Here is a 16,539-nt window from a genome sequence, read left to right on the forward strand (position 1 = left end):
GCAACACCGGACAAACCCTTTTAGGCTGCTGACCTGTGTTTTCCAGGTAACCAGTATTATTCTCAGACGGGATTTGCAGGTTATACACAATTGCCCTTCAGTATAGCCAATGGGAGAAGTCAAGAGCGTTTACTCAGTTATTTCTGGATTTCCCATATTTTTCACCACTCCTCCAACTATTCCAATTTCTTGAAATGTCTGTGAGTTGCTTTGGTCAGACACAGTTTAACCTTAGGAAAAATTTGCCTGTAATGTCTTATTCTGATGGATTGTTAAATTATATGCTAATTATTATCTTTTAGATGTCTTCATCTTAAGAATTTAGTGCAAAAAAACAGAGATGCTCTTCAAAGGCTAAAAAAGGTGGGCAAATGTTATTCTGTATTAGATACATGTGCATATCAAGTCATTTTGTATAAAGTTCTCAGTACTAAGGCTATTACTACAGCTGAGTGAAGGGAGGTGTTATGAATGAAGAATCTGTAAAGTCCCGCTTTAGTGTTTTTTTTTAATTTCACAATTTGTTAGCTATCAGTAATGTGTATTCATTGTGTGTGTTAAAATACTTACCAGTTGCTGTCTTCTGCCTTTTCCAGTGCCGCTCGAATCTGTCATGGGGTCTTGTGAGAGATGAGCGAATTTGTTTGGCTCTCTCCGTATTCGGAAAGCTATAGCGCTTACCGAAGAAGCTGCAGAGAGACCGGATACATGGATCGTGCGGGTTGATCAGCTGTTCGGCGCCGCAGCTACATTTGTCGCAGCTGTTTCACTGTCACAACACATGCATGGAGAGCCCAACAAACAGACTCTCCATGCATGTGTTGTGACTGTGAAACATCCGTGACAGCTGATCAGCCGATGCGATCCAGGTATCCGGGTTCCCTCTGCAGCTCATTCGGTAAGTGCTATAGCTTTCCGAATAAGGAGAGAGCCAAACAAATTTGTTCCTCTCTAGTTGTGACACCCCCCCCGGCTCACAACAGTTTTTGTGTGAGCTGGAAGACACTTCCTCTATTTAAGTCTCTGAGACTCTCATAGATTTCCATTAAGAAAGTAAGTATCGGTCCGTGGTGTCAGCCGTCAAGAAATAGCTTTGGTCACATGATGCAGGAGAGTGCTAGAAACAACAGAAGATAGCGACCGGTAATTATTTTAATGCACACCCTGAAAATAGTTTTCTGGTGTGGAAATAAAAAGAATAGGCTGGAACGGTACTTTAAGTGGTTTTTCTCCATAATTAGAACAACATGGACACTTTTTTTCAAAAACAGCACTTCACCTGTCTACACTCACAGCTCATCCGTAGTCACATTAAAGGAGCGGAGGTGAAATACAATTCATGACATAATAGACGGGTGTAATGCAGTTTTTAAGAAAGCAGACATACTTTTCTAATTTTGGACAACCCTTTAGGAGTGCTGCCAATAAATGGAAATATTCCTATTTACATCTCTAAAGTGTATCTGGTCAAGACAACCCTAGATCTTGTTTAGAATCAGTTAATTTATTAATATATTTAGTAAATATCTTTATATTGGTCATCCTTTCCTTACAACTGAGAATTTCCACACTTCCATAATATACCGTAATTGTAATGTCTACTGGCCCCTTATAACACGCAACACTTTTTCTTCTTGGTGCAGAAGACCGACATTGAATTACAGCACGTAGTTTATGTCCAATACTTACACCCACATTGTCTTCAATAGTATTGTAATTTTAAGTACTTCTTTCTAAAAGGGTGATGAACCAGGGCCTGTTGGGAATTATGACCTGAGGAAAGATGAGGAAGATCGGAGATTGGAGCAGTTGTCTCACCACTTGGGGAATCTGGCAAAGACTTTAGCACATGGAGAAGATGTCAAGTAAATCATAAATACTAGTTATCTGTTTCTTATTTTACTGCCCCTTTCTTTAAAGCAGAGCTTGAACTATCGTTTAAAAGTAAAACTGACTAGTTCATAATAAATGGGCTGAAGACCTGAATTAAATACAGTTTGTGTTTTTTTATTTTTATTTCAGCTTTCCGTAGTGGAGATATTGTCTTCTAAAGTTTAGGACGCCTACTGAGCTAGTTTCTTCTTCAAGCAAAAGGGCGATAGCAGAGATTCTTCTCTGGGGGTGTTTACTCTTCTCTATGACTTTGACCAATCATAAGAAGGCAAAGGAGCAAAAAAAGGAAACGCCCCTTCACACAGGTAGAAAAAAGGGAAATTCCCCCAGAGAAGCTCAGAAATAATTTTTTTTTCACTGTGATCACTCCTCATTTCTGAAGTTTATTGACATTACAAGCCCCAGGAAAATAGGTATCGGTGAAGGAGAATAGGTATCAGTGAATAATATGTGACAAACATTGCTTCCACTCTGCAGCTCTCCTTTGCTGGCGCTGTCATGTCATTATATTATGAATAACATGACAGTGCTGGGAGATGAGAGCTGCAGCGACCAAGCATTGTTTGTCACACACAACGCCTTGGAGCTATCCCATGTGCGGGGAATTATTACCTGATACCTGGGATAGATCCAGAGTATTGTAGGTAATAAGATTACATGATTAAACACCCCAGAGAAAATTTTTTCCACTCTTTTAAGGGAAAATTAGTATGTTAGGCTCCCAAAACTTTAGAAGCCAAATTCTCAGCAACTGAGCAGAAAACTGAAAAAGGAAAATTACACTATATTCAGCTCTTCATTCTCTTTATCATAAAGTAGACAATTTAATATGCAATAAGTGGTGGTATGTCCTCTTTTATCGCATATATGGCTTCAGTGTGTTAAAAAATTAGAAATAGTTTAATATATGCTATTGGTCCACCACTGCTCCTCAGTCCTGCTAGCTGTTTCCCTGGGCAGACTCCTCTCCTTCTCTACTGGTATGATTGGCGTTCGACAGCTGCAGCCAATCCCTGCAGCCAAGTATTAGCTGACTGCTCACAGCCAGCGGGATGGAGGAATGGTGAGGGAGCAAAAGGTGAGTATATGCTACTTCTTTTTTTAACCACAAGAGGACTATTTGAAAAAGTTAACAAAGGAGATAAAATCCCTTGAAATACTTTACATAATTTTTTCCCCCAAAATTAAAGATACCTTCATTAATCCCTCATCATAAATTAAGCCTCATACCTTTTTCCTCTAATCAAAAATGACCTTTTTGCAAAATTTCCTCCTTGTTTCATATGCAAATTGCCTCTTCTGAGAAAAAGAGGACCTAAACTCTATAGCGCCACCTGTTATATTTCCCAATGGAGCATTGCACGGCGAATAAACCTCCTTACCTTGACAAACCAGAGATGGTATGTCACTCTCCATAAGAAGAAACGATACCCCTTAGATCCTTGTTTCATATTGTTTTTCCATTTTTTCTGCACTTTTCTCTGCCCAGATACTTTTTTGCCTCTTTATATCCTGCTCTTTTTCTTGGGTGGGCCCATAACTTATAACTGCCAGTCATTAGTAGTAAATGTCACATCTGGACTGCACGAAATCAGAGGTCTTTCAGCAGCGCAAAGCATGTGGTTTGAGGCTGCACATCTAATTTTATTCACATGCTTAAGAAAAGCTTCATTGTGCACCATAAAAAAGTCAGAAATTTAGTATAGAAGTCATAGTTTCATAGGTTGAAAAAAGACCTAGGTCCATCAAGTTCAACCGTAGTCCACCAATTGCTCTAAATTAACTATAACCCGCAATGTTATGTCTGTCCCTCCCTTTTTTAAAAGCTGTTACAGTGTCGGCCATTACTACATTCTGTGGTCGGCATTCCACAGTCTGACCGTTCTAACTCTAAAGACCTTTCCTATTTAGCAGTCAGAATCGTCTTTCTTCCACCTGTAGTGAGTTCACCCTGGTCCTTAGTGTGGTCCTTGGAAGGAACAAGTCATGTGCCGTCCTTTGTTCTGACCACACATATATTTATTATATCATATATACATGTAAATGAGATCTCCTCTGAGGTGTCTTTTTTCTAAGCTAAACAAGCCCAACTTTTCCAACCTCTCATCATACAAGAGGCCTTCCGTCCCTTATAATAATCTAGTTGCCGCCTTTGAACTGACTCTAACTACTGAATATCCCTTTTAAAATGTGGAGCCCAAAACTGGATCCCATATTCTAGATGTGGCCTCAAAAGTGATTTATAAAAAGGTAGCAATACTTTGGGATCCTAAGATTTTATCTCTCATTTTATGCCCCCTAAAATCTTGCTTGCTTTTGCGGCTGCGGCTTCACATTGAGTACTGCTGCTCACCTTACTTGTAACCAGAATACCCAACCCAAGTCCCTCTCCCGTACTGTAGTCCCGGGTATATTCCCATTTATTGTATATGCAGTAATAGGATTACTCTGTCCTAGGTGCATTACTCTTCATTTATCAGCATTAAATATCATTTTCCAAGTGTTTGCCCATGCAGACATCTTATCCAGATCGTTATGCAATATTGTAATGTCAAGGTCAGATATATATTTTTTTTTAAACATCATTTTTATTGGTTTTTTTTTTTTAAACAAAATACGTATTGCAAATGTTGGTTTAGATCGTTACACAAAAACAAAACAATCGTTAATCTTTATAACACATATACTATTAACAAACCTCCTAATGTCCACACCTATCCAGCTTCAATAATTGTAATCCGACAATCAGACCCTGAACATACAACATCTGATGCATTTATCATGTGACAAATTTTAATTTACCCAAACTACCACTTCAGTCTTCTAACAGATACCAATCTGAGTTAACAAAAGACCTCATTATCTCCTGAATTTCCCCAGTAGACAATAACGAGTCTATGAACACTCTCCATTTAAAAAAAAATCTTTTCGTCATCTTATCTTTATTCCTCTCTGCTTCTCTTTTGTCTAAATATAGGACAGGCATTAAGGTACCTTCACACATAACGATATTGTTAACGATATCGTTGCTATTTGTGACGTAGCAACGATATCGTTAATGAAATCGTTATGTGTGACAGCGACCAACGATCAGGCCCCTGCTGGGAGATCGTTGGTCGCTGAATAAAGTCCAGAACTTTATTTCGTCGCTGGACTCCCTGGAGACATCGCTGGATCGGCGTGTGTGACACCGATCCAGCGATGTCTTCACTGGTAACCAGGGTAAACATCGGGTAACTAAGCGCAGGGCCGCGCTTAGTAACCCGATGTTTACCCTGGTTACCATGCTAAAAGTAAAAAAAAACAAACACTAGATACTTACCTACAGCTGTCTGTCCTCCAGCGCTGCGCTCTGCACTCCTCCTGTACTGGCTGTGAGCCGGAAAGCAGAGCGGTGACGTCACCGCTCTGCTTTCCGGCTCCCAGACAGTACAGGAGGAGTGCAGAGAAGCAGAGCGCAGCGCTGGAGGACAGACGGCTGTAGGTAAGTATGTAGTGTTTGTTTTTTTTTACTTTTAGCATGGTAACCAGGGTAAACATCGGGTTACTAAGCGCGGCCCTGCGCTTAGTTACCCGATGTTTACCCTGGTTACCGGCATCGTTGGTCGCTGGAGAGCGGTCTGTGTGACAGCTCTCCAGCGACCAAACAGCGACGCTGCAGCGATTCGGATCGTTGTCGGTATCGCTGCAGCGTCGCTAAATGTGAAGGGGCCTTTAGTCCTGCTTTAATGTCTTTTATCCCTGGGAGTGTACTGGCCAACCAATATTGCAAAATTAAACGTTTTGTTACCAATGCAATAGTGTGAAACAAGTCATGTAATTGTCCCCCTCTTTTTTGCTTGTCGTATAACGAAACAACCAGCACAATGGGTTAGAGTCCACCCAGATCCCACACATCTGCAGATACGTATCTTGAACCGTGTCTTGGGACACGACCATATGCCATGCTCCATATCTATTTTGGATGTGTTAAATTTGAGGCAACTCATCTGCCTATGAGGGTTCTGTGGAGTTGGCGGTATAGTAAAGCCACATATTATTTTGTGCCTTATTCTAAATTGGCTACCCCTCCATAGCTCATTTATGATATGCTCCCTTACCAATTTCCATCCATGTAGTATTTTATGTTCACGTTCTTCATCTTGTATGTATTTTTCCCATTTTCAAAACACTTTGTCTGGTCCTGATGGTCGTAATACATCTCTCAACGTCCCATATATCGAGGAGATCAATATTTCCTTAATGTCTTTGGTAACTAAATCTCCCCAAACATCTGAGTCAACCTCTTTCCTTACATCTTGTAAGAAGTCTAGTACATAATGCTTTAATTGACTCTATAGCATCAAATGGAATCCCGGTAGCTCATACTTGTCTAACACCTCAGATCCCGTTAGCCAACGACCTTCCTGTAAATGTAGTAAATCATCTAACGTCTGTACTCCTTTTCTAGACCATTCTATGAATAGCTTATTTTCCCTTCCCAACTTAAAGGCTGGAAATGCCCAAGGATTTAGGTGTTTTGACACTCTCCATGACATTTTCAGTTTTTTCCTTACTGTTTAAGGTCAGATTTTAATATCCTACATAGTTTGGTGTCGTCAGCCAAGAATGATATTTTACTCTCGAGTCTATCTACTAGGTCGTTAATAAAGAGGTTAAAAAGGATCGGTCCCAGCACAGATCCCTGCGGACCCCACTGCTGACTATATCCCATTTAGAGAATGTACCATTTATGACGACTCTCAGTTTCCTGTCTTTTAGTCAATTCATTACCATCTGCATATGGTTTCCCCTAGTCCCTTCTTCTGTAGCTTCAGTATAAGGCTGTTATGTGGTACAGTATCAAATGCCTTTGCAAAGTCCATCTAAATCACATCAACTGCATTGCCAACATTCGGATTTGCACTTAACTCCTCATAGAAACCCAACGTGTTAGTTAGACACGACCTATGTTTCATGAATCCATGCTGGTTGTCAGTTATTATATTATTCTCTACAATATATCTATGGAAGTCACAGTTATTACTCCTCCTCACCTTCCTATGTTCTGTGCATGCCCCTACCCCCCCAAATCCTCATTAACCCCTACTGTCTCACTCTCGCGGTCTACTCTATCCCCTTTTTGCACGCTACCCTCCTTCCCCACATATCCTAGTTGAAAAGCTCCTCCATCCGTCTGACCATTTTTTCGCCAAGACATGCTGTGCTGTATTACAGGCCTCGTTTTATTTTGCTCCTGGGTCTAACAAGTACATGGTGGTTTTCAGAGGTAGTATTGTAGCACCTGCACTTATTGAGGAAATAGAAATAAGAGCGCAAAAACGAAGTGCCCCTGAACTCTGTAGTTCAAGATTCATATTTTTTTGTTACGTTGTAGTACATGGTACTAATATACTTTACAGTCCTGTATTAATATCTTATATCATGTAATGATTTGCTGTTATTATTGTCGCATTTGGTTACACCGCCGTATTCTTGACTTACTAATAGGGAAACGAGTGGTGATGAAGAGGAAAGCGAAGACGAGGAGGATGAAGAGGAGGTAGAAGAAGAGGACGAGGAGGAAGAAGAAGACAAATTAGATGCAACTGCAAAACATTTTATCACTCTTGGAGATTTTCAGGCACAGCAGAAAGAAGATTTAACATTTCAAGTAATGGCTTGTAATTTGTTGAAATACCATTTTTGGGGGGTTACATATAATAACATATATACAATCCTGTATTTATCACTTTGGAATATGGCTAAAGCACCATGGGTTTTTTTTTAATGTAAGAAAAAAAGAAAATTTAAATATTTAGCAAAGTCCTGTAAAAGTTCTCCTTCCCCATAATTGAGACTAGTAGAAACTTTATGCAACTTGCAAATTACAGCAAGTGTGAATATTTTTTTTGTACTGCTGATTTCTGAATTTCTTCCTTTATTTTCAATAGTAGCTTAATCTGATCAGGTGTGTTTGAATCTTCAAGTTGATAGTTCTGTGGGCTTTCAGTAGTTTCCTTAGGGATATACAGTTGTGGCCAAAAGTATTGACACCCCAGCAATTCTGTCAGATAATACTCAGTTTCTTCCTAAAAATGATTGCAAACACAAATTCTTTGTTATTATTATCTTTCAGTTGGAAACTTGGGATGAAAGGTGGCAGATGAGGTTTAACAATGATAAATGTAAGGTTATACACATGGGAAGAAGGAATCAATATCGCCATTACACACTGAATGGGAAACCACTGGGTAAATCTGACAGGGAGAAGGACTTGGGGATCCTAGTTAATGATAAACTTACCTGGAGCAGCCAGTGCCAGGCAGCAGCTGCCAAGGCAAACAGGATCATGGGGTGCATTAAAAGAGGTCTGGATACACATGATGAGAGCATTATACTGCCTCTGTACAAATCCCTAGTTAGACCGCACATGGAGTACTGTGTCCAGTTTTGGGCACCGGTGCTCAGGAAGGATACAATGGAACTAGAGAGAGTACAAAGGAGGGCAACAAAATTAATAAAGGGGATGGGAGAACTACAATACCCAGATAGATTAGCGAAATTAGGATTATTTAGTCTAGAAAAAAGACGACTGAGGGGCGATCTAATAACCATGTATAAGTATATAAGGGGACAATACAAATATCTCGCTGAGGATCTGTTTATACCAAGGAAGGTGACGGGCACAAGGGGGCATTCTTTGCGTCTGGAGGAGAGAAGGTTTTTCCACCAACATAGAAGAGGATTCTTTACTGTTAGGGCAGTGAGAATCTGCAATTGCTTGCCTGAGGAGGTGGTGATGGCGAACTCAGTCGAGGGGTTCAAGAGAGGCCTGGATGTCTTCCTGGAGCAGAACAATATTTTATCATACAATTATTAGGTTCTGTAGAAGGACGTAGATCTGGGGATTTATTATGATGGAATATAGGCTGAACTGGATGGACAAATGTCTTTTTTCGGCTTTACTAACTATGTTACTATGTTCATTTAATTTGTCTTAAATGAAAAAACACAAAAAGAATTGTCCTAAAACCAAATTGGATATACCGTATATACTCGAGTATAAGCCGAGATTTTCAGCCCATTTTTTTGGGCTTGAAAGTCCCCCTCTCGGCTTATACTCGAGTCATATACCGGGAGGTCAGCAGGGGAGGGGGAACGGGGGCTGTGTAATTATACTTACCTGCTCCCGGCGCGGTCCCTGCAGGTCCCTGCTTCCCCGGCGCTGCAGATTCTCCCTGTATTGAGTGGTCACATGGTACCGCTCATTACAGAAATGAATATGCGGCTCCACCTCCCATGGGGTGGAGCCGCATATTCATTGCTGTAAATAAGCGGTAACTGTGACCGCTCAATACAGGAAGAAGATGCAGCGCCGGGGAAGCCAGGGACTGCAGGGACCGCGCCGGGAGCAGGTAAGTATACAGGGAGCGCAGCGCTGCGCGATATTTACCTGCTCCTCGCTCCGGTGCGGCTCCGTCTGCAGCGTCTCCTGGCTGTGACGCTCAGGTTAGAGGGCACGGTGATGTAGTCAGTGCGCGCCCTCTGCTGAGCGTCAGTGCTGGAGACGGAGCCGAACGAGGAGCAGGTAAATATTGAAAGAGCCGGCACCCTGAGCGAAGAGAGGTGAGTATGTGATTTTTTTTTATTATTGCAGCAGCAGCAGCAGCATTCTATATGGCACAGCTTTATAAGGAGCATCTATGGGGCCATGAACGGTGCAGAGCATTCTATATTGGGCACAGCTTTCTATGGAGCATCCATGGGGCAATAATGAATGGTGCAGAGCATTCTATATGGGGAACAGCTTTCTATGGAGCATCTATGGGGCCATAATGAACGGTGCAGAGCATTCTATATGGGGCACAGCTTTCTATGGAGCAATAATGAACGGTGCAGAGCATTCTATATGGGGCACAGCTTTCTATGGAGCATCTATGGGGCCATAATCAATGGTGCAGAGCATTCTATATGGGGCACAGCTTTCTATGGAGCATCTATGGGGCCATAATGAATGGTGCAGAGCATTAAATGTGTCACAGCTCTATATGGAGCATCTATGGGGCCATAATGAACGGTGTAGAGCATTAAATGTGGTACATCTTTATATGGAGCATCTATGGGGCCATAATGAACGGTGCAGAGCATTATATGTGGCACAGCTTTATATGGAGCATCTATGGGGCAACAATGAACGATATGGAGAATTATATGTGGCACAGCTTTATATGGAGCATCTTATGGGGCAATAATGAATGGTGCAGAGCATTATATGTGGCACAGCTTTATATGGAGCATCTATGGGGCAACAATGAACGATATGGAGAATTATATGGGGCACAGCTTTATATGGAGCATCTTATGGGGCAATAATGAATGGTGCAGAGCATTATATGTGGCACAGCTTTATATGGAGCATCTATGGGGCAACAATGAACGATATGGAGAATTATATGTGGCACAGCTTTATATGGAGCATCTTATGGGGCAATAATGAACGGTGCAGAGCATTATATGTGGCACAGCTTTATATGGAGCATCTATGGGGCAACAATGAACGATATGGAGAATTATATGTGGCACAGCTTTATATGGAGCATCTTATGGGGCAATAATGAATGGTGCAGAGCATTATATGTGGCACAGCTTTATATGGAGCATCTATGGGGCAACAATGAACGATATGGAGAATTATATGGGGCACAGCTTTATATGGAGCATCTTATGGGGCAATAATGAACGGTATGGAGCATCTATTTTTATTTTTGAAATTCACCGGTAGCTGCTGCATTTCCTACCCTAGGCTTATACTCGAGTCAATAAGTTTTCCCATTTTTTTGTGGCAAAATTAGGGGGGTCGGCTTATACTCGGGTCGGCTTATACTCAAGTATATACGGTAATTCCACACCAAACATAAAAAAGGGGGTGGATAAAAGTATTTGCACTGTTCGAAAAATCATGTGATGCTTCTGTAATTTGTGTAATTAACAGCACCTGTAACTTACCTGTGGCACCTAACAGGTGTTGGCAATAACTAAATCACACTTGCAGCAAGTTGACATGGATTAAAGTTGACTCAACCTCTGTGTTCTTGTGTGTACCACATTGAGCATGGAGAAAAGAAAGAAGATCAAAGAACTGTCTGAGGACTTGAGAAACCAATTGCAATCTTAAGACTACAAGTCCATCTCCAAAGCCCTAATGTTCCCTTGTCTACCGTGCGCAGTGTCATCAAGAAGTTTAAAGCCCATGGCACTGTGGCTAATCTCCCTAGATGTGGACGGAAAAGAAAAATTGACAAGAGATTTCAACGCAAGATTGTGCGGATGTTGGATAAAGAACCTCGACTAACATCCAAACAAGTTCAAGCTACCCTGCAGTCCGAGGGTACAACAGTGTCAACCCGTACTATCCGTCGGCGCCTGAATGAAAAGGGACTGTATGGTAGGAGACCCAGGAAGACCCCACTTCTTACCCCGAGACATAAAAAAGCCAGGCTGGAGTTTGCCAAAACTTACCTGAAAAAGCCTAAAACGTTTTGGAAGAATGTTCTCTGATCAGATGAGACAAAAGTAGAGCTTTTAGTGCAAAGGCATCAACATAGGGTTTACAGGAGAAAAAAAGAGGCATTCAAAGAAAAGAACACGGTCCCTACAGTCAAACATGGCGGAGGTTCCCTGATGTTTTGGGGTTGCTTTGCTGCCTCTGGCACTGGACTGCTTGACCGTGTGCATGGCATTATGAAGTCTGAAGACTACCAACAAATTTTGCAGCATAATGTAGGGCCCAGTGTGAGAAAGCTGGGTCTCCCTCAGAGGTCATGGGTCTTCCAGCAGGACAATGACCCAAAACACACTTCAAAAAGCACTAGAAAATGGTTTGAGAGAAAGCACTGGAGACTTCTAAGGTGGCCAGCAATGAGTCCAGACCTGAATCCCATAGAACACCTGTGGAGAGATCTAAAAATGGCAGTTTGGAGAAGGCACCCTTCAAATATCAGGGACCTGGAGCAGTTTGCCAAAGAAGAATGGTCTAAAATTCCAGCAAAGCATTGTAAGAAACTCATTAATGGTTACCGGAAGCGGTTGGTCGCAGTTATTTTGGCTAAAGGTTGTGCAACCAAGTATTAGGCTGAGGGTGCTAATACTTTTGTCTGGCCCATTTTTGGAGTTTTATGTGAAATGATCAATGTTTTGCTTTTTGCTTCATTCTCTTTTGTGTTTTTTCATTTAAGACAAATTAAATGAAGATAATAATACCAAATAATTTGTGTTTGCAATCATTTTCAGGAAGAAAATGAGTATTATCTGACAGAATTGCAGGGGTGTCAATACTTTTGGCCACAACTGTACTGGCAATGTCTGTAAAGTGCTGTGGAATTAATGGCACTATAGCTATATAAGTTAGTAAAATAAACAAACATACTGTACTACATGCTGAGTATGAATAGCACAGAGCTGCATTGACCACGCACGCTGCTGCTTTACTCATTTGAAGGTTAACAGGATATTTTAATTGATACTATTTGTAAAGTCGCCTCATGTTTTTTCTATCTTCAATAACTGATCACACTCAGTTATGCCAAGTACAGGGGATTGGTAAATGAAAGAAAGAAATGCAGAGGTTGGCATTAAAAGTCACATTATAGGTGTTGTCACAAGTTCATAAAAGGGTAAAATTGAAAAGTGCTTGTAGAACAGCGCAACTTTGCAATATACCGCTTGTTAAAAATTCTCTCAAAAATGGAGGGATTTTTAATTTTGTAGTTTACAGCTCTTTTCTTAGGTTATCAGCTACCTTGCAGTTCCGGGTGGCCATTTACTTGACCCGATCAGACTCTATACTTTACTGCCTCCTCACCCTGCTCTGAAGTTGCTAAAACACCCGATTACACCAGCATTAGTTTTCTGTGCTTCATTCATGCTGCAAAGGCAAAGCTACTTCTGCTGACAGCCAGGTGGAGCGCTCATAAAGGAAGGGAGGCACGAACATGCAACTGGTCTGAACTGTCAATCTTAAAGGGAGTCTGTCACCCCCAAAATCATATATGAGCTGCACCACCGGCATCAGGGGCTTATCTACAGCATTCTGTAATGCTGTAGATAATCCCGATGTATCCTGAAAGATGAGACATAACGGTTATATTATACTCACCCAAGTGCAGTCCGGCTGCAGTGCGGGTCCGATGGGCTTTGCGGTCCGGTCCAGCGCCTTCAATCTTCATCAGATGAAGTCCTCTTCTTGCTGCGGTCTCGGGCGCAGGCATACTTTGTCTGCCCTGTTGAGGGCAGAGCAAAGTACTGCAGTGCGTAGGCTCCGGGAAAGGTCAGAGAGGCCCGGCACCTGCGCACTTCAGTACTTTGCTCTGCCCTCAACAGGGCAGAGAAAGTACGCCCGCGCCGCGGCAAGAAGACAAGAAGAGGATGTCATCGCATGAAGCCCCAGACCGCGACGCCCATCGGACTCGGATCGCAGTGGGACCGCCTCTGGGTGAGTATAATATAACCTTTATTTCTCATCTTTCAGGTTACATTGGGGGCTTATCTACAACATTACAGAAAGCTGTAGATAAGCCCCTGATGCCGGTGGCCGCAGCTCATATACAATTTTGGGGCGACAGACTCCCTTTAATAAATACAACGCCCCCACCCTCCCACAAAGCCGCCAGGATTGCTCTTTATACTATATCTTCAGATAACCTTTTTACCTACTTCATGTATTTCTATATGTCTCAGTTAACATCTGCCTTTTGAAGTACAAATGCCATATTTTTGGCCATAGAAAATAAGTGGAGACTAAGAAAAGATGTATAATGTTATTGTCCTTTTTCAGTTTGTCACTGTGGAGTAAGATAAATTCACTAGACAAGTATTTTTATGTCTTTTTAGAAAGGAGAAGTGTTGCAGATTCTTGACAAAAAACCTGATGGTTGGTGGATGGCCCAAAACTCAAAGGGAGTTCAAGGTCTGGTACCCAAGACTTACTTGCAGGCAAGCCCCAAATTCAATCATTACATACTTGCCAAATTGCTGTCCATTCCGCAGTGTGCTGAAGTAATACATTTTATCATGGATTCTGTGAATGTAACTAGCTCTTACTTTGCATATGGTAAAGAGCTGCATATGGCGAATATAATTACTTATTTCATAATTTGCTTTTGAGTTACTTCCCAAGAATTTCTGTAGATGGAAGAATCAGATTTGTGCCTTAATTTAAATAAGATTAATGCCTTTGCCTTTTGTTCTTAAGAAATATAGGCAGATAATTTTGATTACAAAATGTTTCATCTAATTCACAGTTATACAAGGTGGCAGAACAAAGTCAGAGTGCCATTGATGAAGAAACTGAAAATGAGGAAGAGTCAACAGAAGAAAATGTTGGCAGTACAAAGAGGTACTACTGTAGATCTTCCACCATTACCAATCCCTTACCTGACACTTTGAAGAGTGATCACCTAACTTCTTGCAGATTAGTAAGGAACACAGTGCCTCCCATTGTCGCTTGTCTTGCAGTCATAATGTATTCACAATGGTGCTGGTTATCATTGCCAAAAACTACTAATTAGCTTTACAGTCACACAGTTTAGTTGAGTTTGTATAATTCAGTTTGTTTTTCCTAAAGCTATTAGTATGCAAATCACCAGAACAAGTCTTGTTCACATACTGAGCCCTAAAAAATGCTTGAGGATTTCAGCTCTGAATTGTTAATGCTCTTCTAAATTAGGAATAGAGCAAAATAAGTAATGCAGGGCTACCCAACTGTTTATGAGGATTATTTAGTTACTGTAGATATATTAATACAAAAGTTTAAAATTCTTAGCATTCCAAATCTTAAATTGTCAAGAACTTTAATACAAATACTTCAAGGTGAAAAATGTGACAATAAATACAATCGTTCTACTTTGTAGTTCATTTGGATGGTGATGTATTTATCTGCACTTTTGGATTCTATAATTGTAACTTTGGGCAAATGTATTCTGATTTTTGTATTCAATTGTAATAGGCCTGCAGAAGACACCATATCTCAAATAAGCTCTTCCAGGAAAACCCAAGAGGTAGGTAATATGTGATTGTTTAAGTGTCAGAATTCAATTTCTTTTTATACGTTACATAGTACATATACACTGGATATACGAAGCCAACAAACCCTTATTAAATTGCCAGGTATTTGTCATGTAAAACAAAATCATACTAAGACTAATAATTTCCAAATGTTTTCTACATTTAATGTCACCCATAATCTGTACAAACACATTGAAAAATAAAATTTAATATTTTGGGGTGGAAATAGAAAAATAATGTGCTTGCGTTAATATGTACACCTTTAAACTAATATTTTGTCTAAGTACCCCTTGAATTTCTGACAGTATTTGGTCTTTTTGGGTAGGAGTCTGTCAGCATGGCACATCTAAAAAATCCAGCCCCAAAACATAATGTTGCATCCACTATGCTTCACTGTATGATGTATGATGATCCCTTTGTTGTGTTGTAAGCAGTTTACGGACCTTGGCTTTTGCTGTAAAATACAACTAAGAAAATGTCAGGAGGAGTCGTGGCCTAGTGCAGTATTTGATAGGATGCCACTGAAGTAGTTCCTGCATAGCATCTAGTTCATTATATGCCCCAAAATCTGCTTTCAACATCCTACTGCAATACACACCCCATTGCCTGCTGAAATATTGTCATTTACTGGTAAATTGCTAAATAAATAGGGCAGCACACTGCAGCGCCAAAACATGCAAACTTGAAAAAACGAAATTTGAACTGCATTACTGCACTAGAAATATGAAAAATGAGAGCTTTTAGCGCACAAAAATGGCCAATTTTATGTGTACCTCGTAGCCACGTTAAGGCATCTCTCTTATACGAGGTCCTACGCTTGACCTACCTCACTGAGAATAAACGTCTCCATCTGAATGGGTACATGTAAAAACCTCTTCTTGGACTCAAATTCTCTCTCTATGTGGAGGGGTATTGGACCTACTATAATTAAAACACCTGAAGCTAGGAGGCGGGGAGTGCACGATCAGAAGGCTAGAGAATACATTTCAAAAACCTGACCTGCACATCCAAACATAGACTGAGTGTGAACAGGTGCTGAACCCAGAGTCGCCAACTCGTATATAGTTAAATAAATAGGGCAGCACACTGCAGCGCCAAAACATGCAAACTTGAAAAAACGAAATTTGAACTGCATTACTGCACTAGAAATATGAAAAATGAGAGCTTTTAGCGCACAAAAATGGCCAATTTTATGTGTACCTCGTAGCCACGTTAAGGCATCTCTCTTATACGAGGTCCTACGCTTGACCTACCTCACTGAGAATAAACGTCTCCATCTGAATGGGTACATGTAAAAACCTCTTCTTGGACTCAAATTCTCTCTCTATGTGGAGGGGTATTGGACCTACTATAATTAAAACACCTGAAGCTAGGAGGCGGGGAGTGCACGATCAGAAGGCTAGAGAATACATTTCAAAAACCTGACCTGCACATCCAAACATAGACTGAGTGTGAACAGGTGCTGAACCCAGAGTCGCCAACTCGTATATAGTTAAATAAATAGGGCAGCACACTGCAGCGCCAAAACATGCAAACTTGAAAAAACGAAATTTGAACTGCATTACTGCACTAGAAATATGAAAAATGAGAGCTTTTAGCGCA

At 40.9% G+C, this 16,539-nt stretch overlaps 1 protein-coding gene across 1 annotated transcript in view; it reads left to right on the forward strand.

The window, feature by feature from the left end:
- Positions 1 to 16,539, forward strand: part of NPHP1 (nephrocystin 1) — a 97,517-nt gene that overhangs the window by 21,601 nt on the left and 59,377 nt on the right. Inside the window, exons 4-9 of the mRNA XM_069768995.1 lie at positions 303 to 363; positions 1,741 to 1,865; positions 7,384 to 7,546; positions 13,765 to 13,866; positions 14,175 to 14,269; positions 14,879 to 14,930. Of these exons, the coding sequence (XP_069625096.1) occupies positions 303 to 363; positions 1,741 to 1,865; positions 7,384 to 7,546; positions 13,765 to 13,866; positions 14,175 to 14,269; positions 14,879 to 14,930 (598 nt within the window). The remainder of the gene's footprint in view (positions 1 to 302; positions 364 to 1,740; positions 1,866 to 7,383; positions 7,547 to 13,764; positions 13,867 to 14,174; positions 14,270 to 14,878; positions 14,931 to 16,539) is intronic.

This window comes from Ranitomeya imitator, chromosome 5 (assembly GCF_032444005.1).
Source record: "Ranitomeya imitator isolate aRanImi1 chromosome 5, aRanImi1.pri, whole genome shotgun sequence".
Taxonomy (NCBI): domain Eukaryota; kingdom Metazoa; phylum Chordata; class Amphibia; order Anura; family Dendrobatidae; genus Ranitomeya; species Ranitomeya imitator.